The sequence below is a fragment of the Poromitra crassiceps genome (genome assembly GCF_964638095.1).
Source record: "Poromitra crassiceps genome assembly, chromosome: 13".
In the NCBI taxonomy this organism is placed as follows: Eukaryota; Metazoa; Chordata; class Actinopteri; order Beryciformes; family Melamphaidae; genus Poromitra; species Poromitra crassiceps.
Window position 1 is genome coordinate 41,926,169 of NC_139644.1, and position 21,923 is coordinate 41,948,091.

A 21,923-nucleotide genomic window follows, 5' to 3' on the forward strand; every position below is an offset into this window, starting at 1 on the left:
ACAAAATGGATTGTACACCACAGTTAAACAAAACTGACTTTTGAAATGATTTGCATATAAGCAATTCAAAGAAGCCGCACAGACAGACGATCATCATTCATTCACATGCGTCCAAAGTTCTCACAACAAAGACTCGTGTCGAGTGTCGACAGTTCAGACCGATTGTATTTCTTTGCTCCGTTCACACCGCATGCTCTGCATTGCTGCTGGTATCTGATTGACTGCTCAAACCTCTGGGAAGTGAATCAGATCGCTGACAGAGACGTCCAAAAGACGTGTTCGCAGAGAAACAGCAACAAAGAGATGTCACGTCCGTTTTTGCACCTACGCCAAAGACGATAGGATTTCAAGCAAGACGGCCCAACTTCAACTCACTTCCTGTCATTTTGCCACGCGGGTTTTGCTCAGGGCTTTCCACAGACTTTAGGAGGTTTTCGTCAGGTCTGAGTCTATTGGAGTCAATGAGAAAAGTCAACGTGATCTCAGATTATGACAGATCCCTTCGCCCCCATATTCATTAAAGTAAATATTCGGCCCGTTCTCCGAAGCCACATATCTTCAGAATATTCGGACACTAAAATGGCATTTTTCAGACAGATCAGGAGAAGATGCAACTTGTTCTGTCCTGTCTCTATCTCAGCAACACACTCTCGCGAGATTTGGCAACAGGAACTCATGTGAGCGGGGAGCGATTAGCTAAAGCTAAAGCTGAAGTTCGTTGATGTAGTAGCTAAATCTGTGGCTAGAAAAAGTATTTTTCAAATGGAATGTCTTAGTTTCAACTGTATTGAGCTAACAAGGGGCAGATTTGTGTTTATATGTGTGGTTTGTGAGTCTGGGAACTCACAATCTCTATTTCAAGTCCTCTCACAACACTTCAGGAGGAGAGAGGTTGACCACGTGACCATTTGGGAGACTTGCTGCTGCCATCTGTTAGAATTGTCGGAGCCTGCGGTGAATCATCTGTAGTAATAGAAGATCTATGCCTACGCTTCTCCAACTTGTTTCGGCACATTTCGGTTACATGCACCTCCAAGTTGTGACTGAGGTCGTTCATTCATTGGTGCATTTTATTGTCCTGCATGTTAACACCGGCTCAGCCAAGCTGCTACGGGCGCCGAAATGATGACATTTTGTCCTAATTCCCATTTGAGCGTTCAAATAAGAGTGGCGTGTAGCGTGTAGCGTGTAGCGTATAACGTGTAACGTTAGGCCGTATGGTTCCGCATCTGATTTTGTACCACATCTCCATGTAGTCCAGATCAGCACTGGAAGAAATGTGACCCCCGTGAAGCTTACGTTTCACAAGTCATAAAAGTGATTCACGTTTGTGAAGATTATCCTGCTGAACACAAATGACCCCTCCCACAATCTTTTGTTAACCACAGACCTTATTTTATGCATTTAAGTGAAATCCCCATTCTACAACCCCATTCACTTTTCCCCGTAAGCTCCAACACGCTACTTCCGGCCTCACTCCTGCGGTGCTCTATAGTAGCCAGTAGGGGAGCTCTACTTTTCTCCGCACAGTGTTGTGTTTTATGGGAAATGAACGCATTTATACAAAAACAATGTCTGGATGTACACATTAGATGGCGCCGTGGTAAGGGAAGATGACTACCTTTGGATCTGTTTGTTCTCGTACGACTTCTTTGAAAACATAGAAGATTCTTTGACGTGTTCAGTTATATTTCCTGTAGATTCATTCTTCATTAAAAGGCATAACGTGTCCCAGAGTTTGAGTGCTTCCACCCTCACAAGAAGCAAAGAAGATGTTCAAAGGAAAACTGAACGTGTGTCATTCTTTGGCATGGAAATGGTCACATTTAAAGATATTGACTATCGACAAAATATCGGCTTCAAAATTCTGAAAGCATTCGGTGGGGAAATCATCTGCCTTCAAAAACCCATATCGACTTTTAAGTTCTGACATCTTTATCTAACAAGTCATATGCAACAGGTTTTACAGTCACGGGTCTTGTTGGGTGATTGTCAGGTCTTCCTTTGGTCAGGCTACCACTCCAGATCCTGGAGTTGAAGTTCAGAACTCCAAAAGTCTGTAGCACTTTACATACAGCTTGGTAACAGCATGGTAATAGCGGGGTAATAGTGTGATAATAAAGAAGTAATACTTGGCAATACCACGTAATACCAGGTTAAACAAATAGTAATAATGGGGAAACACTTCCCAGCAAGCAATCTGCCGCCCCCAAGACCAACTATTACCTGGTTATTACTTTGGTAATTACATGGTATTACCTCATTATTACATCTTTATCATCACACTATTACGCAATTGCCATGTTGTTAGCGAGCAGCAATGTAAAGTGCTAGCGTAAAGTGGCGGTCAGTAGACCGCTCCCATGCTCTGTGTAGACGGCGGTGCTGGTGACGGCGTGTGGGGCAGTCCTAAATGCGCCCCCTGCTGGTGGAACCAGTTCTGGTGCGTGTACTCGTCCATGTATGCTGCAGAGGAATCGACTTGCGGCTGGTAGAGACCCTGCCCCCTACTGGTAGGATCCAGCACTGTGTTGTTCTTGTTGCTGCTGCTGCTGGTGCTGTTGTTGTTGTCGTTGCTGTTGTTGTTGTTGTTGCTGCTCTTGTTGTCCCAAACGGCCGGGGATGGGGGAGAGTTGCAGGCCATGGAGTCGCTGGCATCCGGGCTTTGGTCCACGGGGATGTCCCCGAGTGGAAACTCTCCATTCTTGTAGAGCTTCTTGAACTTGGAGCGCCGGTTCTGGAACCAGATTTTGACCTGGAGGGGACAGGGTCGTATGTTGAGAACACGTGAAGATTAGGGTGACCAAACCCGAATGTACAAACCAGCATCCGTTATCTCTCCCCTCTCTCTCGCTCTCTCTAACACACACGCACGCACGCATGCACACACACACACACACACACGCGTGTGCACACACACACACACACACATGCACACACACGCACACACACGCACACGCACACGCACGCATGCACACACACACACACACACACACGCGTGTGCACACACACACGTCTTTACAACAGGATTAAGCATGTTTACGGCCTGGTTCAAAACACGGTTTTGGTCTACAGTATATAGCAAATTTCACCTTTCTCTATATAGCTAATTTCACCTTTTATAACAACCGTACGGGGGGTGAATTTTTATATAACTCACCTGTTTAGAGTAAAATAGACAAGACTATGTTTTGGGTGTGATTGGCCGTTCACCTGTCCAGTTTGGTTTATTTTAGTTGATTAGGATCCCCATTAACTGCAGAACATGCTACAGCTATTCTTACTGAGGTCCGACACATCAAACTGTACAGTACATAACCTGTACAATATATCATATCCACATAACAAGATGAAACAATACATTGCACAAAGTTATTCTAACAAATAGCAGACTAATAGCAGGCGGAGCTGATGGTCTATAGACAGGTTTCTTGTATACAAACATTAGTGGGTGCGCGCGTATCACAGGGACAGAGGATGACGAGAAACACATCGAGCTAATGCATGTTTTTATTTGTTTACAAACCGCTGTTAAACAAAACTGTAGAAGAAGAAAAGCAGCAGAGAGTGTGCTGTCGGGGGTGTTCGACTTGTTGACGCCTCGGCTGACTGCGCTCGGCTGCTCTCGTCTGCTTTCCAGGTGAGGCAGCAGTCAACTCAAACAAGTGTGTGGAGCATACAGTCTACGGTGTGGAGCGGCTTTCTACCCCGGTGATGCGCGCGCATCTATGTGATCACGTTGCACAGAAACCCGTCTATAGAGACACTGCAAAACGCGTCATCATTCAGAAGCCACGCCCAAGACGGGGGAAAATACAAGGAAGCACTGCCTGACGACTGCAGCTAGCAAAACAAACCGCGGCTAACCGGGGCGAACGGAGGAACTCTTGTCAGATATAAATAGTTTTGCGGGGTTTTACAGGGATTTGGACATTTTTCTTTTTAGATAATGTCAAAAGATTATTTCAGTACACTTCCTCCAACGGAGAGGGAAAGGTACATCGAGAAAATGAACTCAGTTGGCCTGGAGCAGTGTCCCTTTTCATTGCCCAAACAAGGCTGGATAAACGATCCCACACAGTGGCCTGAAGTGAAATACTATGACATGAGCTTTTAGGCATGTTTAAATGAATGGAAATAACGCTGGTGTAACGTCAGACAGATGGCATCAGACGCACTGGCGTTCTCCTATGTCACGTAGTTGCACACAAAGATCATATATATGGAAGATGAACACTCCAACTTACTTCCTTGACAGCTAAATCCACATTTTCTTCTCGCGAATGCTCAATGGCTTCCTTGTTTTGCTCGGGAGTACAAAAAAACTTTAATTGGCGATGTTTTACATTTGTTGTCTGCGCAGCCCCACCACACAACAGCTTTTAGCTATGTTTAATTCAAGGAAAATGACGCTGGTGAATGGGAGTGAATGGAGCGCTATCCCCCGTGATGGGCGTGGCCTATTATATGCAGTGTCTCTATAGGAACGTCTGATCAAGCCGGAGGTACCGTTGCCGGGACTTGAAGCCGGGCCCTGCGGTGCTAGTGCTTTTACCTCCACACTACCCAGACACCCCCAGGAGAGCAGTGCTTGCAGTTCCGACTTACTCAGTTACTTTGTGCCCCCGTGTGAGAGCCGTTATCAGTGTTGGGGGTAACTCCTCACAAAAGTAACATACTTTTAGCAGTAACTCAGTAATATAACTTATTACTTATGGGATTTCAGTAATATTATACAAGTTACTTTGTCAAGTAACTCAAGTTAAAAAACAAATTTTAATCAACGCACATATTTAAATAATTTCCTAATCAATGATTTTATGCAAATAACCACTATAAATGAAAATAACAAAGGAAAATGATAACATTTAGAATTTTGGATTGTTTACACTGACTTCAAGGTGCTTGAAATTATTTTTCGGGGTGGTTCCGGGGCAGCAATGTCATTCTGCTACTGCTGTTATTACAGTGAAAGTAATGCAAAAGTAGTGTAATAAGTAACAAGTTACTCTACACAGACAGTAATATTGTAAAGTAACGTATTACTTTTAAATTAAAGTAACTAGTAAAATGTAGTATATTACATTTTGAAAGTAACTTGCCCAACACTGGCCATTATAGACCTTGTATATCAACAATATCAAGTCCACAAGGCGATCAAAACAAAGACATATGACCAGGATTAAAAGAAAATAGGACAGCATGTGCTAAAGCATGTGGTAAAGCATGTGCTAAAGCATGTGCTAAAGCATGTGCTAAAGCATGTGGCAGTAAATCATTATGACAGAGACATCTGACTGACTCAACCACACTGTCAGAACACTGTCAACTCCTGTTAGGGCACTGATCCGAAAAGGTTGAGAACCACTGCTCTAGTATTTGAATTAGGGATGTTCAATTATCGAAAATCGATAATTGATCGTTAAGGAATTGAATCGATCATGTGGAATTTTAATCAATTGTTGTTATTATTATTATTATTATTATTATTATTTTATTTTTTGCGGACTAGGTTTGGGTGGAATTCGTTCCTCTTCGCCCCACTCCATTGCACAGCCGACTAACGTGAGGGGGAGCTTCATATAGTCTCTAGTTTTCTGGCTGAGCACGGGCCTTTGTGCCAACAAAACTGTTTTAAACATGGGGAATTCACACCGGCATGCGCCGGGGACACAAACAAACGCACCCAGCGGTCTGCGGACCTCAGTGAGGCTTTGGGGGCGGCTTTAGCTCAGGAGGTAGAGCGGGTCGGCCAATGACGCAAGGGTTGGCGGTTCAATCCCCGCTCCCTCCCAGCTGCTGTCGTTGTGTCCTTGGGCAAGACACTTAACCCTCCTTGCTCCCGATGGTGTGTAGGCACCCTGCGTGGCAGCCTGCCGCCATCGGTGTATGAATGGGTGAATGTAGACTACCTACTGATTGTAAAGCGCTTTGGATAAAAGCGCTATATAAATGCAGGCCATTTACTCAGGCCTGTTGATTTGACTCTTGTGCTGTCAGCTAAGCTGGAAGACGCCGATTGCCTTACATCAGGGGTGCCCAATACGTTGATCGCGATCGACCGGTCGATCGCGAAGGTAGTGTGGTAGATCGCATGGCATTGAGGGGCAAAAAAAAAAAAACATTTTTTTTTTTTTTTTTACATAGTGCCGTAGTGAGGATGGATGATAGGCTAATAGGCCCATTTGCCACTTGATTGACGTACAGGTGCGCCAGTCAGATCTCGCTGTGACAGCCAAGTTTGTATATATATATAAATAAATATGTTTGGTAGATCACTTTGACTTGGTCATTTTAAAAGTAGCTCCCAAGCTGAAAAAGTGTGGGCACCCCTGCCTTACATCATGTAACCTGACATGTAACATGTTTGTTTACCTGGCCACAGCGCTAGTGTCTGATATTCTTACTACACAGCGGCATCGCCATTATAGCTGGCCGAGAATGCACAACGTTATTACCAGACCAGAGTTAAAAAAATAATATACCGTATATATATATTATTACGCTATCGATAATCGATAATTGATCGTTAATTTTGCCGATTTTCGATTATGGAAATTGTTCAAAATGAACATCCCTAATTTGAATGTAGTGTATTCTACTATAGCATATTCAGACAAATGGGCTCAGCAAGACTATTTTGAAGTATTAAAAGTAATCCAAAGTATTCACAATAGGCTATGTTACTTCATTTGAGTATTCTAATGGAATACATTACAAAGTACATTTTAGCGCATATGTAATATTCAGTATTCTGTAGTAGAATACATTTGAAAAGTAACCCTCCCAACACTGTACTGTCCCACCTGTGTCTGTGTGAGGCCCATCTGTGCGGCCAGCTCGGCCCGCTCGGGCAGGGCCAGGTACTGGGCGGTCTGGAAGCGTCTCTGCAGCGCCGCCAGCTGGTAGCTGGAGTAGATGGTCCGCGGCTTCCGCACCTTCTTGGGCTTCCCGTTGACCATGCGGACCTCCATTTCCGGTTCCTCTGTCACTGGGGGAAGAAAAACATGAGGCTGTAATTTAAGGACTACATGAAGTTTAGATGTTGAATAACGCACTCAATATAATAAACAATAGTTTTAAGATCACTTTTAGGATCATTTTAGGATTAATACCATTGACAGTACATATTAATACTTATAATAATTTGTTAACATAATTTGTTAGAAAACTAAGCTTGTTCAGGGCAAACCAAGCTTGTTCACCAACTTTCATGGCAATTTTCTCTGAATGTTGCTATTACACATGGACACACAAATACACACACACACACACACACACACACACACACACACACACACACACACACACACACACACACACACACACACACACACACACACAAGAGACAGGCACACACATTGATGACATCAGTGATGATGTCATCAGTGATGTCATCAGTCTGAGGCTCACGAGAGAGACTGAGGGAGAGGAAGGAGAAGGAGGGAGAGACTGAGGGAGAGAGACTGAGGGAGAGAGAGGTGAGGGAGGGAGAGAGAGGGGGGAGAGACTGAGGGAGAGAGAGGGGGAGAGAGACTGAGGGAGAGAGAGGGGGGAGAGACTGAGGGAGAGAGACTGAGGGAGAGAGAGGTGAGGGAGGGAGAGAGAGGGGGGAGAGACTGAGGGAGAGAGAGGGGGGAGAGACTGAGGGAGAGAGAGGGGGGAGAGACTGAGGGAGAGAGACTGAGGGAGAGAGAGGTGAGGGAGGGAGAGAGAGGGGGGAGAGACTGAGGGAGAGAGAGGGGGAGAGAGACTGAGGGAGAGAGGGGGAGAGAGACTGAGGGAGAGAGAGGGGGAGAGAGACTGAGGGAGAGAGAGAGAGGGGGGAGAGACTGAGGGAGAGAGAGGTGAGGGAGGGAGAGAGAGGGGGGAGAGACTGAGGGAGAGAGAGGGGGAGAGAGACTGAGGGAGAGAGAGGGGAGAGAGACTGAGGGAGAGAGAGGGGGAGAGAGACTGAGGGAGAGAGAGAGGGAGACATCACCAGGGCGTGCCAATAGGGCAGGCAAGGCAAGACAGCAGCCGAGCTGCGGGCAAGGCCGTGCAGTGGCCGAGCTGCGAATCCGACCTGCAGGGCCAGCTTAGTGAGCTGCAGGACGGACGAGGCCGCGCAGCGGCCGAGCCTAGGAATCAAGCGCATAGCTCGCTCAATGCCTAGTCTATTATAAAAGAGAGCAAATGGGCAATGTTCTCTGTTTCAATTTTTGTCTGGGAAATTATCTCATCAGTGATGTCATAGCCATTGTGACATCATCAGTGATGTCATAAAAGGCATTGTGGCATGATCATTGATGTCATAAGAGGCATTGTGACATCTTCAGTAATGTCATAAATCATCTCATGACATCATCAATGATGTCAAGAGCAAGTAGGCAATGTTCTGTTTGTTTAAATTTTTGTCCCACTGGTGACATCACTGATGATGTCATAGGACACAAACACACACACACACACTTGCACGCCAATAGAGCAGGCGAGACCACACAGCAGCTGAGCTGCGGGAGAGGCCGCGCAGCGTCTGAGCTGTGTATGCGAGCTGCAGCCTCTATAAAACCCTTTAGATTGTCCCTTTGTAACAAAAGGAGCTCCAAGCTACAGCGTTAACTCATGGTACTATACATGAGTAATAATAAGTAATAAGTATAATAATAAGTAACAAATGATGTTATTTTGCAACACCTGCAGTTTATTCCTGATGTTTTCTGTCAAGCCATTATACCAGGCAGAACACGCATAACGAAAATTACGCTGAATTACGGATGAAACCAAAAGTTTCTTAACAGAGAACTTGAAAGACCTTGTCTTACGATACAGAAACTTCATTTTACCGGCACACTTAGATTACATTTTAGCAGCAATTGGTTCACAGGAGAGTGTCTGTTCCAGTATTACTCCTAAATAGGGTTGTCTTCTAATCGATTTTTTTTAATTTGAATATTCTATTGGGGTTTTCCCCGAATATTCGAATATCTGATTTGATTACCCCCCAAAAAATAAAAAATAAAAAATTCTGGCCTGGCGGGGGCCCGCCAAGCCTGTAGAATGGTAGGGGAAACACTGTGAGAAAATTAGTTCTGGAGGGATTTTGAAACGTACCCCCACCGCAACAGTGGGGGGCGTCGCTGGCGACGCTAAACTTTTAGCTAACCTGTTCACATCTATGTTGGCAATGGCATCCCAAGTATCATCATACTATTATGGGGATGCAATGCAAACAGTTGTATTATGGGATGTGCGTTTCCCAGGCAACGACACACGTTGACACCTTTTGGAACAGCGCTGCACGCTGGCACAATGCTCCTAAAAGCAAAATTCTTATTGTTTTGAATGATTTGGCATCTTCTATTACTGTCCACTGTCAACACCAGTATTGTTGTATTGTAATAACATGCCATAAAGGTTTATTGAAATTTTGGGGAGAGCAGGGGGGGGGAATCTAAAACAAAAAGAAAAAAAGAAAAGAAAAGCATTTTGTAATAATAATCAAATATTAATTTTTAAATTCAAATATCAGCATTATGAGCGAATATTCGAATAGCCAAATATTCGAGGACAGCTCTACTCCTAAATATGAGACACCTGTCTGGGATTTTTTCGGGGATTTCGCTTATTTGCCATATCTCCCCCACATAACCAAGGTACACCATGCCTTTTTGTGAGTGATAGCACATAGAGGTCATGTGGAGGCTGGGTTTACCCAGGCTAGGGTTTACCCAGGCTAACTCTCTGGCACTTTCCAGTTCATTGCTCAGCATGCTCTCTATTTCACTGACGTCATTTCCAGGGACCAACAATGCAGAATCATCAGCATACAACAAAAGCTTGCATTGCACAGCCACTGGCATATCATTAATTACAAAAGGAACAAAAGAGGGCCCAAAATAGATCCTTGCGGCACCCCGCATACAATATCCAAAGGTTCGGATCTAACCCCTTCTACATTACACGTCAGTATTAGTCTATTCAGTATTCATAGTAACGTTATTCCATTGCAGACATCTGCAGCTCCATAGGCAAACTTGAGGAGATAATGCCTGCTATTCAGAAGCTAACGTGAAATGGGGAAAGGGAAATATACATGGCCAGAACACAGGACAGTAACGTGGATTTAACGTTAAAACCTTGATAACGCTGGTTACCTCTTCCCATTGTTCTCACGGGGCTTGAGGGATTTGTCTTGCACTCAAGTCAAATTGTCTGAGGATAAACATAATGGTTTAGACTCTTGGACAATAACGCGGAACAGGCTAGCGTAATGAAAATAACAGGTAACTGTTATTATCACACATCCACCGCCACCTTGCCTCAAATAGGCTGTCAGTTTGAGGCAAGATGAAAATATCTAGTGCGCTACTCAGAACAGTCTGCATGGGCGCCTGCCTGGCCAATCCTGGCGCTTGAATGCTGCGTCAGGTGTGTTCTTCCCCCAAGTGCAGTGGGATCCATAATAACGCCTGAATCACACGTCAGCATTTACGGGTTTTGTCAGGGGAAATCCCCTGGCTCCAATAGTATCATGGCGGAAGTCCGGCTCTCTGCGTGCCGTGCATTGGTGCATCATTCAAAATGTACCACCCACAAGTTGCGTCACGCAAATAAGGAGGTCCGTGGTTGGTCAATTCGTATGCCTGTCACAAATTTTGTTTTCGTCTTGGGAGGCGGTCCTTAACCACTTTTCAAGAGTTGTTCACCAGACGTAGATATCTATCTACGGCTGGCTACTGTGAGATAGGGTTAGAGTAATGCTTATGGTTATGTTAGGGTTAATGGTTATGGTTATGGTAATAAACATTCACTAAGGGTAATGCCTTTTATGCATGCATTATTAAGTATTAACCGTTAATTAATGTACCCTTAACTCTTATTGTAAAAGTGCTGAATAGCAGCTTGGTAGGTCCATGCATGCACTTTATGCAGAGATGTTGCAGCACCAAAATAGATGTGGCTGCTACAACCCCAGAGTTTCAAAGAAATTCCGGGCAGCACTCTGAACTTATAATTTTGGTGTCTCCCACAGACGTGTAGAGAGAGAGAGGGAGATTTATAGCTGCTTTTCATGTAGCCTGGAGGCCTGCTTGTATATATCTCCCCTGTTTTTCTTATAGCACATTGGTTTCTTCTCTACACAAAGCCTATACACATTCATTTTAGCATACCGCTATTATTATTTATTGACATGTATAGAACACATAATTAAAGTCTTGTCTTTGAATGATATATAGGCCTATGTATGAAGGTGAATAGTGTCAATATTACAAAAACTGCACATTTCATAGGCTACATCTTGCATGCATGGTACAGTACCATGGTACCAGTACAATACCACAATTTGACAGTGATTATATTTAAATCTATTAATACACTCGTATGTATTGTTTAAGGAATAGGTCTACTTGTATTTTAAAATATCTGTGCTGCTCAAATTGCTGTTGTTTTTACTGTTTTCAAATAGCTTGCTTATATTATGTTATATTATATTGTATTGTATTAACCTATATTAATTAGATTAGATTAGATTAGATTAGATTAGATTAGATTAGATTATGAAAGACATCTCAGGATCTATCTGGACTATGGCCATATATTGATTGATTGATTGATTGATTGGTTGATTGATTGATTGATTGATTTATTGCATTTTTATTTGCTTAGCCTATAGCCTATACATTGATTTATGATATCAATTCATCAACGTAGCCTATGTAGCATATCTGTCTGACTTTTTATTTATTCAGCTAAAGCCTTATTTATTTAGGCTGATAACCATGTGTTTATTTGTATAGTCTATAGCCTATAGCCTATGTTCTTTTATTTCAGTATTATTATTTACTTTTTTAGCCTTGATATTGCATATTTTGTTTATTTGTCGGTTGCAGGCATGCGGGGCGTGTCAGCAGCAGCATCGCGTGATAAGCAGCTGTCGTCGGGAGACTGTACGCGGGCGCGTGCGCGAGAGTGCCTGACATGCCGTGACACCTGACGCGGGCGCGGGCGCGTGGCCGGGGGCCAAAGTCCCCCGGGGCCGTTTCCACGAGTCAACTCCCAACTGGAATGTCAGAAAGCGGTGCACCAGTCTGTCAAGTCTGTTTGTCTACCTGTTGTTCACAGACACCTTCCCTTCATAACTCTGAAGGTACAAATAAATAAATAAATAAATAAATAAATTGTCTAAAAAATATTCCTATAATAGCCTATTCATTTGTTTTTAAATCTCCTATGATCTACGGTGTCAATATAATGTTCCTATACGCTAGTCCTAGAGTCTATTCGTGTTTATGTTGCTATAGTGATGTTATGGTACTTTATGATGTTTTAATCTGCCAAGGTGTGGGTGTGTGTGTGTGTGTGTGTGTGTGTGTGTGTGTGTGTGTGTGTGTGTGTGTGTGTGTGTGTGTGTGTGTGTGTGTGTGTGTGGCGGGGGGGGGGGGTGTTAGTGGTATATAGGCTACTCAGCAGTGAGTTTTATCATGACATGGTACCACTGTAATATTCCTTTAGCATCCTTCTGAAATGCATCATAGCTAGGCTACATCAAACTATGCAGACAGCATGAGCCTAGCCTAGCCTGTGTGTGTGTGTGTGTGTGTGTGTGTGTGTGTGTGGCATGAGCCTAGCCTAGCCTGTGTGTGTGTGTGTGTGTGTGTGTGTGTGTGTGTGTGTGTGTGTGTGTGTGTGTGTGTGTGTGTGTGTGTGTGTGTGTGTGTGTGTGTGTAGCATGAGCCTAGCCTAGCCTGTGTGTGTGCTCAACCACACCAGCAACATAATAACTCAGTCCCTTGGAGGTTAAGTTGAAAGGTCACTAACTACAGCTGATAGCTCCAGTCCTATAGTCATGCCCTCGGTTTCCTTATCAATAATTAACTGAGAATGGACTTATAAATGACTATGATGAGCAACAGGCAGATAGGCTTATAAGTCACGTGTTTACCCTAAATGTGGTCTAATTTACCTACATTGAATTAATGCACTTTCTTCCCAAACTGTCCTGTCTTTCCAGGCTTAGAACTCATCTGTATGAATGAGCTCATCAGTCACACCAACATCTTCTGTCTTTTTTGTTAAAGTGAAAAACCATTCTCAGAGCTTTGCCTTTTAGTTGTTATCTCTTATAGAGTCAGGGAACTATATGGTGACCAGCTTACTGGAACTCCTTCAGTGATTATGGTGATAAAGCTTATAAGGTATTCTAGAATCTAGATAAACCTCAGCTAATGCCATATCATTATCAAATCAATGTAAAGTGAGATTTGCAGAGAGTAAACTCCTTTAAAGCGCATCGTGGCACAGTTTAGGCCGAACAGTGGAAAACTTTGACCACTGGCACAAAAGGAAAACGACTAGCTACATTTTCCCGTGCGTAAAACTCGTCGGGGACAATGGCAACTATACTCTCTGATTCGTAGGCTATAATTTTCTCATTATATGAAGAGCAAAGATCAGGCGGGGAATATGTGTAGCCTACCAAAACAACACATCAGGATTGGCACTGCAGTCATTAGATCGATTCAATTTTGCTACAGAATTTTTTTGGTTGAAAAAATGATATCAGATGCATGAATTTAGTGCAGTGGTTCTCAACGTGTGGCTCGGCGACCACCAGGAGTCCTTAAGGGTATTCCATGACGTCCACAGCAAATAGCCTAGATGAATTGTTAAACTTCATTATGATAAAATAATATTATAGAATGATAGAATGTAGAATGTGCTAATGACTATGTTGATCATGTCACTGATCTCTCAATTCAGGAAATGTGGACAAAGTTCATGTTTAACAACAAAGATAATATTCTCAGATTTGGCTCCAAGAGAGACAATCTCCTCAAATGTGTGGCCCTAATGGGGAGTAAATTAGGGGTCCTTGATTATGAAAAAGTTTGGAAAGCTTACCGGCGTCCTGCAGCGTTGCCTGGACCTCCCTGAATCCCCCGTGCTGCCTGTACGCCGCATGCGGGTATGGGTACTCTGTCTTGGGGATTGGGTAGGTGCCTCCTGCCCCCAGCCCGTTCAGGTTGTAGTGGTGGTAGGTGTACGGGTTCATGGCTTGCGTGGCATACGGCTGCTGCGCCTGGTAGAAATCCTGCGGGCCGTGGTGCGCCGTCTGCCCGCTGTAGAAGCCCATGTCGGTGGACGAGGACTCCGGGAGAGTCGGGGAGTCCTTGGCGGCGGCGATGGAGCTCCCAGCCGCGCACAGGGAGGGCTTCTTCTCCTCGAACACCGGGCTCCCGTTCATGTTCGACTTTATATTGAGAGGTTTTTGTGGAAAAGTCAGCTATGGGGGGAATGTGGCTCGCCTGTTCCCAGCGCGCAGGAAGGAATCCTCCAAGTGTAGCAGATGAGCAGGCGCAGCCAAAGTCCCTTGACGCAGCAGCCAGGCTGTCCACCGAGGCGGCGCCCAACCCAACTACAGCTCCTAATTACAGGGCAGCGCAGAGGGAGTGGATGGCGCTCTCTCATTGGCTCGTCTCCCCCGCTCCCTGCCTCTGCCCCGGGGCCAAGACGGGCCCGACTGTCGCCTGTCTGGCTCCCCTCTGCTCCCCACAGAAACCTCCAGTTAAACCTCTCCTCTGGCCTGCACCAAAGCGCGTAAACAGTCGGCCAGCCTGTAAAGTCTCTAACTTTATACCCAGAGATATTTCGACGTTTTTGCGGGCCCACACGTCAACATGATGCAGCGCAGCTGAAGATTTAGATGAAGCGCAGAGGGGAAAGTCGTGCATAATGGGGTTGTGATAAGGAGTGTTTACGCATTAGCTTTTGGTGCTGCCTCCCATTCACATGCAGATACACAGCCTCGACCCACGTTGCGACTTGTTTACAGTTAATTAAGACTTATTTAGAAAGTATTTTCGATGTTTTACATGTGATAGAGACTTCGCCTTAGGAAAAAGACATGTAGTAAGCCTATAATACGATTGATGATAGAAACAAAACTATCTAGCAAATTGGAATATTATATAGGCCTAATATACTGGGGTCAAATGACCAGTCACTATCCTGATACACAGTGACACACAGAACAGAAGTCATATCATATATCATAATCAGCCTAATTGACTCATCTCTGGTGGAATGTGAAATGCAAACAACCTGGACTTAAATCTTTCTAAAACCAAGGACTTGGCAGTGGGCTTTCACAGGAGCTATGGGACCACCTACCCTTGGTCATCATCATCATCAACAGTTCAACAAGTGGACGGCTACAAATTCCTGGGAATGACAATCGTCTCCACTTTGAAATGGTGCACTGCTTTCAAGTCTGAAATGTAGCATTATGTAGGCTACCTAGATTTTCTAGTGATGAAAAAGATTTCACCTTTTCACCAACTAGGGTGCTGATGGTCTCACTATAGGGTGACTCACTGTAGTAAGCATTTTGTCCATTTTGATTCATCAAAACAACCCCAATGCAAGTCAGAGACACAACAGCATGCTGTGAGCCTGTTCCAATTGAAAATCCTATACCAACACTTAAGCATGTAGGCTACTCCACTACATAGCCTACTGTACTGTAACTGTGATGTACTGTAGGCTACAGTACAGTCAACCTATAGTGACATCATCTAGCAGCGCCCTAGTTGGTGAAAAGCTGAACTGTTTGTTCATCTTTCGAGCAGATCTAGGTGAATTTCAGACTTGAATGCAGTGTCTTCCTGTCTTGTCTGAGGTGAAATGCAAATGAACTAGTCACATGATCAAATGTTTCATGACCCTTTTAAAGGACCCCTCTCACCAGCTAACAGCCTCCTCAAAAAGCCTGAGAAGTGTTTTTAAAGGACCCCTCTCACCAGCTAACAGCCTTCTCAAAAAGCCTGAGAAGTGTTTTTAAAGGACCCCTCTCACCAGCTAACAGCCTCCTCAAAAAGCCTGAGAAGTGTTTTTAAAGGACCCCTCTCACCAGCTAACAGCCTCCTCAAAAAGCCTGAGAAGTGTTTTTAAAGGACCCCTCTCACCAGCTAACAGCCTTCTCAAAAAGCCTGAGAAGTGTTTTTAAAGGACCCCTCTCACCAGCTAACAGCCTCCTCAAAAAGCCTGAGAAGTGTTTTTAAAGGACCCCTCTCACCAGCTAACAGCCTCCTCAAAAAGCCTGAGAAGTGTTTTTAAAGGACCCCTCTCACCAGCTAACAGCCTTCTCAAAAAGCCTGAGAAGTGTTTTTAAAGGACCCCTCTCACCAGCTAACAGCCTCCTCAAAAAGCCTGAGAAGTGTTTTTAAAGGACCCCTCTCACCAGCTAACAGCCTCCTCAAAAAGCCTGAGAAGTGTTTTTAAAGGACCCCTCTCACCAGCTAACAGCCTTCTCAAAAAGCCTGAGAAGTGTTTTTAAAGGACCCCTCTCACCAGCTAACAGCCTCCTCAAAAAGCCTGAGAAGTGTTTTTAAAGGACCCCTCTCACCAGCTAACAGCCTTCTCAAAAAGCCTGAGAAGTGTTTTTAAAGGACCCCTCTCACCAGCTAACAGCCTTCTCAAAAAGCCTGAGAAGTGTTTTTAAAGGACCCCTCTCACCAGCTAACAGCCTTCTCAAAAAGCCTGAGAAGTGTTTTTAAAGGACCCCTCTCACCAGCTAGCAGCCTTCTCAAAAAGCCTGAGAAGTGTTTTTAAAGGACCCCTCTCACCAGCTAACAGCCTTCTCAAAAAGCCTGAGAAGTGTTTTTAAAGGACCCCTCTCACCAGCTAGCAGCCTTCTCAAAAAGCCTGAGAAGTGTTTTTAAAGGACCCCTCTCACCAGCTAGCAGCCTCCTCAAAAAGCCTGATAAGTGTTTTTAAAGGACCCCTCTCACCAGCTAACAGCCTTCTCAAAAAGCCTGAGAAGTGTTTTTAAAGGACCCCTCTCACCAGCTAGCAGCCTCCTCAAAAAGCCTGAGAAGTGTGAAGACCAGAACATCCAGATTCCAGAATAGCACATCCTGAAGCTGTCCGCCTCCTTTCTAAACTTAGCAGTGCAGGCCGCTCGCCGCTCACCAGGTTTCAATAACTGCAATAAGGCTTTTCTCTTCTTTTGATTGACTTTATCTATAGTGGGTCGTTTGATGTTGCTGCTGCTAATTCCCCTACAGGTAGGCTACGGTAGTTGTTCTTATGAGTTTATTCTATTCCATTTGTTTTACGCTTTTATGATGATTACTAGTGGACCCGTGGGAGTTAGACCCCGCTGGTCTGCAACAAAGTGGTCTCCAAAGCCTCCGGGGACACACTCAAATTCATCATAAATCACTGATACCACTTATGTATAGAATTGGTGATGTCACCAGTGATGTCACTCGAGCACTCAATGATGATGCCATCATTGCTCATGTGACATAATCATTAGGTAATTATTATAGGGCAATCATAAGGTAATTAGGACAATTCATCCGTTAGGTCTCCGCAGGGGTGCTCTTTACACTTCCTGAAAGATTCAGCCCGATCGCAGGTAAAATGACATAGCTGTGGCCGAACACATTTCTGCTCACACATTCACACAGACTGGTATTCTTATATATATCATATAGACAGGATTTCATGGGCTTAGATGTTATCTCCGTAAATTCCGGACTATAAGCCGCGGCTTTTTCCCCGTTTTTTGGCCCCTGCGGCTTATATAACGGTGCGTCTTATCTATGGATTTTTTCAGAAAAAAAAAAAAAAATACAAATAAAATCTCTCTTTTTTAGCACTCTTTCTAACTATAAATCCACTTCTGTTTTAATTTCCTCTCTTGCCCTCTTTTCACCACACCGCGGACACTGTGTGCACTGTAAAAATAAACAACGGTGGTGTTGTGTTATGTTGTTTTGTTGAAATGTTACGGTAATACGGTAAATGGGAGCTTCCTCAAACAGCCATCTCTTTCCCGACAATCCCCTCTGTGCGTGACCACTTACATATGGTAATTACGGTAAGCAAACGGCCACTCGGCCATCAACTCCCTCCCCCGACTACCAGGAGAAAATCACAAACTTCGGCGAATTCACACAAAGGAAGATCAAGGAATATTCACAACAAGACGAGCAGTAGAAGCAACACTCTCACTTACCATGGGGAAGGTACGCAGAAATTCACACGACGCAGCTTTCAAGTTGAAAGCAGTCAATCTCGCATTAAAAGAGGGAAACAGAGCAGCCGCGCGTAACCTGGGCATCGATGAGTCAATGGTGAGGCGTTGGACGGTGCAGCAGGAGGAACTGTCTCTGGAATATTATAGGAGTGTGAAAACATCCACAATCACCAACGGGTTCCAAAACGCTGGACTGCTGCGGGATGAAGAGGATGACGCCGCCACAGCTGGCGCTGAGGGCCGTCAGAGGCTTCAGAGGCTGTTCGATGCCGACAGTGACGAAGAGGAGTTCGTTGGTTTTGAGTGACAATGAAGGAGAGAGGAGAGTGGTTGACGAAGCCACCCTGAACCTGTTCGTTTCCGACACTGAAGATGAGGACTTTGGTGGTTTCAGTACGCAGGAAGAAGAGGAAGACGAGGATTAGTGACTTGACTTCTCTGGTTACAGGTTTGCTGCACATATAGCCTATTGTTGTGTGATTTTGTCTGGGGATTAGTGACCTGACTTTTGTTTTGTTTTGTTGAAATGTTAATAAATGGGAGCTTCCCCAAACAGCCATCTCTTTCCCGACATTCCTCTCTGTGCACGAACCCTTTCATATGGTAATTAAACATCAAAACACCCGCGGCTTATAGACCGGTGCGGCTTATAGAAGAAAAAAATAGTCAATTTTGGTCCCGCGGCTTATAGACCGGTGCGTCTTATAGTCCGGAATTTACGGTACTATATATACTTTCTCTTTTTGCATTATGTTCTATAAGTGAGAGTGTTTGTGTTAAAGTGAGCTCATTGAGACAAATTCCAATCAACTCTGTTGCTATGGCAATAAAGTACTGAATCTTGAATAATGCCAGTCTTGGAATATTATAGGGATTTGGACAGTCGGCTCTAATCTGAAACAGGCATGACGAAATGAGCTTAGAGCAATTGACCTGAATATCAAGATGGACTGAAAAGTACACTTGCCACAGGCAATGTGTGGGTGGAAGCAGGCGTGATTGATTGCTTCAGCTTGAAAGGTTCAAAAGTTGCATTCATTCCAAATGCAGTTTACAATTTGACCCACCAGATGTCAGTATTCACTCGAGGAGGAGGGGAAAACACCTCTTAATGACGCGTGATTTCTAACCCCACATAGGATAAGCAATAACCACGCCCTGTGGCGCCGGGATTGGCCAGGAGCAACACTGGAGGCACGCAGCCCAGCGATTTCATGAACCAACTGAATAGCTCTTGAGAACTACTTGAGAACAGACAGCGATATTGAGAGCGGACATTGAAATGAATTATGGTCACCTACCTTCCTTAGCATAGTAATAATAATAATAAGCATAATAATTGTAATCTACACAATGTACACAATCTACAAAAACATGCAATAATATAAACGGTGTTGTGTTCACGTTCATAGCTCATATGATATAATATAATGTATCGTTAATTTCAAGCCCAATTCTTACCCAGAGAAAAGGTACAGCACTGAAAATGTAACAAGCAATAGTTTTTTAAACATCTTTATTTTAAAAGATGAAAAACCCCAGGTGCTTTAGTCCCAAGCATCAATGCTCCTGGCCAATCCCGGCGCCACAGGGCGTGGTTATTGCTTATCCTATGTGGGGTTAGAAATCACGCCTTAATGACACAGTGGATTACATCCAATGCACCGCAGCATGTTATGTGAATAGCTTGCAGCTAAACCACCAGTTAGCTCCCAGTCACGGTCTCACTGTCTCCCTCTGCTGCCTGCACTGATTGACCAGACAGCCTATGATTATTTTACAGAACAATGACTGACCTTGAATGATGATCATTTTAATTTGATACATTGTATATTCTGCTTGTACAGTATTGTACCACTTTTGTTTCAACAGAAACAACCGTTATATCACTCCGTTCAAAGCCACCAGATTCTATTGAGAAAAACTAATTTTAACTAACGGAACATGGCAGTTGCTGGTCTACCACTGCCTCAATCGGTTAGTTTATTTTGTGTGACTTTTTAACGTGTTAGTTGGGATGAACTGTTTCAAGTGCCCACTAACTCTTGTTGTGTGTGGGTCCACATCTAACACATAATCTAACACATAAAAGTGCAAACCATATTTGGCTGGGATACAGGCAGAGGTCCCAAGCAAACGGTGACCGGATTTTTGAATTAGGTCAGTATGGCCAAAAACGGCCAATTAGTCATAGCACTACCCACAGCAGCCAGCAGGTGACACACACAATCACACAGCGACTGCATGCTCCAATGAGTATCAGAACTAGTAGGTAGGCTATATCGGACAAATTATAAACTCACTAAATGTATTTCAAATAGCCAACAGATGGCATTTAAGCCTCAACATTTCACTGACATAATCAAACCTCAGCTAGTGAGCACATATTCTGCCATTACTACCCACTAATTCATACATGGGCAAACTACGGCCCGCGGGCGCCACCTGTGTGGCCCGCGATGGAATTGCAAAAAAAAAAAAAAAAAAAAAAAAAATCACAGTGCACCTGAACGCAACATGCAAGATACCCGCTGAATAAATGTCCAAATGTTCATGTAATTCTGGCCAATACTCCACTTCTGTTATAGCATTTCAGTCTGGAATATGGAATATCTTTCAATAATCTTTATGACTAAAAGGCTACATTGAATTAGAAATTTAAATTATTAACTCATTGGTTTTGAATTTATTTAGCTTCAAGACTGCATTTTTGTTCGTGTGACCCTCAACACAGGCTTTGATCATCCCGGGCCACTTACTGATACTTATGCTTAAATTAACCCACTCATATTCTGATTTATTTCAAGAAAAACATTTTGGCTAGTGGAAATTCTAATTGGCTGGTAACTTTAAAATCTAGCAGCCATATTGGCAGGTGGTCAAAAAGGTTAATTTCAAGCCCTGAGAGCAGGTGGTGACATAGGAGTGAGTGAGAAAAGGATGAAATATTGGTGGTTAAAGGTCCCTTTCCGTGCAAAAGCTGTTTTTACTTGTAAATGCATATATACTGCTGTCAGCCCTCCCTGTAATGAGTGGTCACACGCTCAGAACTGCCACAGTTGGATTTGTCCCTATCCAGCGTCCCCCTGCAGTCTCCTCCAAGCCACACCCCCAAACGCTTCGTTTGCCCAGAGGGGAATCTGGGGGAATTGGGACGTCACTAGCTTCCTCCTGCATACTGCGCGGGTCTCTCTCACACAAGCTACCTGCACCATTTAGTCTATAGCCACAAAATTAACACTTCTAGCTGGAGCGACGCCAACTGTACGTGATCCAGCAACTGCAGAGGTGCATTCGGTAAGTCTAGGCATTTTGAGATGTCCTCTTTAGTGTAGTACCGTTAAGTTAACGATAACTCGCAACCTAGCGTGCTGGTCCACAGACGCTAATCTGATTGGCCGCTGGGAGCCTGGGGCGGGCTCTCCCTCAGCGGCCAATGGGAACTGTTAGTTCTGAATATATTATAGAAACAGGCCATTCTTGGGAAGCGACGAGATGAGGAAGTGAGAACTCCGTCACAACAAACGGGGTTGCTATATTTTCGACAGATTAATCCAGAATCATGTTTTATGGACCAGAGACACACGTTTTTAAGAGGTTACAGCTGCACGAATTGGGACCTTTAAGACTGAATAATGACATCACAACTGTTAATTTAAAATTAGTTATTCCTCTAAACGTGGCTTCAAATGCACCAAATTTTTCACGCTGGCGCCGTTCGGCCCTCAGCAAAACCTGGTAGCGAGGACATTTTTTGTGGCCCTCTCTATCATCAAAGTTACCTATCCATGGGTTACGGCATGACAATATTTGTTCGGCCGCCGGCAACAATCTGGGTTTCTCATGTGGCCCCCCATGAAAAATAATTGCCCACCCCTGCACTAATTGGTACCAA

General features: G+C 44.1%; 1 protein-coding gene across 1 annotated transcript in view; it reads right to left on the reverse strand.

The window, feature by feature from the left end:
• LOC310787306 (homeobox protein Dlx3b-like) overlaps window positions 1-14,353 on the reverse strand; it is a 14,768-nt gene extending 415 nt beyond the window's left edge. The window contains exons 1-3 of the mRNA XM_083648691.1: window positions 13,885-14,353; window positions 6,807-6,991; window positions 1-2,755 (exon numbers count right to left, since the gene is read on the reverse strand). The exon at window positions 1-2,755 is cut by the window's left edge and continues 106 nt beyond it. Of these exons, the coding sequence (XP_083504817.1) occupies window positions 2,348-2,755; window positions 6,807-6,991; window positions 13,885-14,227 (936 nt within the window). The 5' untranslated portion in view covers window positions 14,228-14,353 and the 3' untranslated portion in view covers window positions 1-2,347. The remainder of the gene's footprint in view (window positions 2,756-6,806; window positions 6,992-13,884) is intronic.
• Window positions 14,354-21,923: the final 7,570 nt, after the last annotated feature.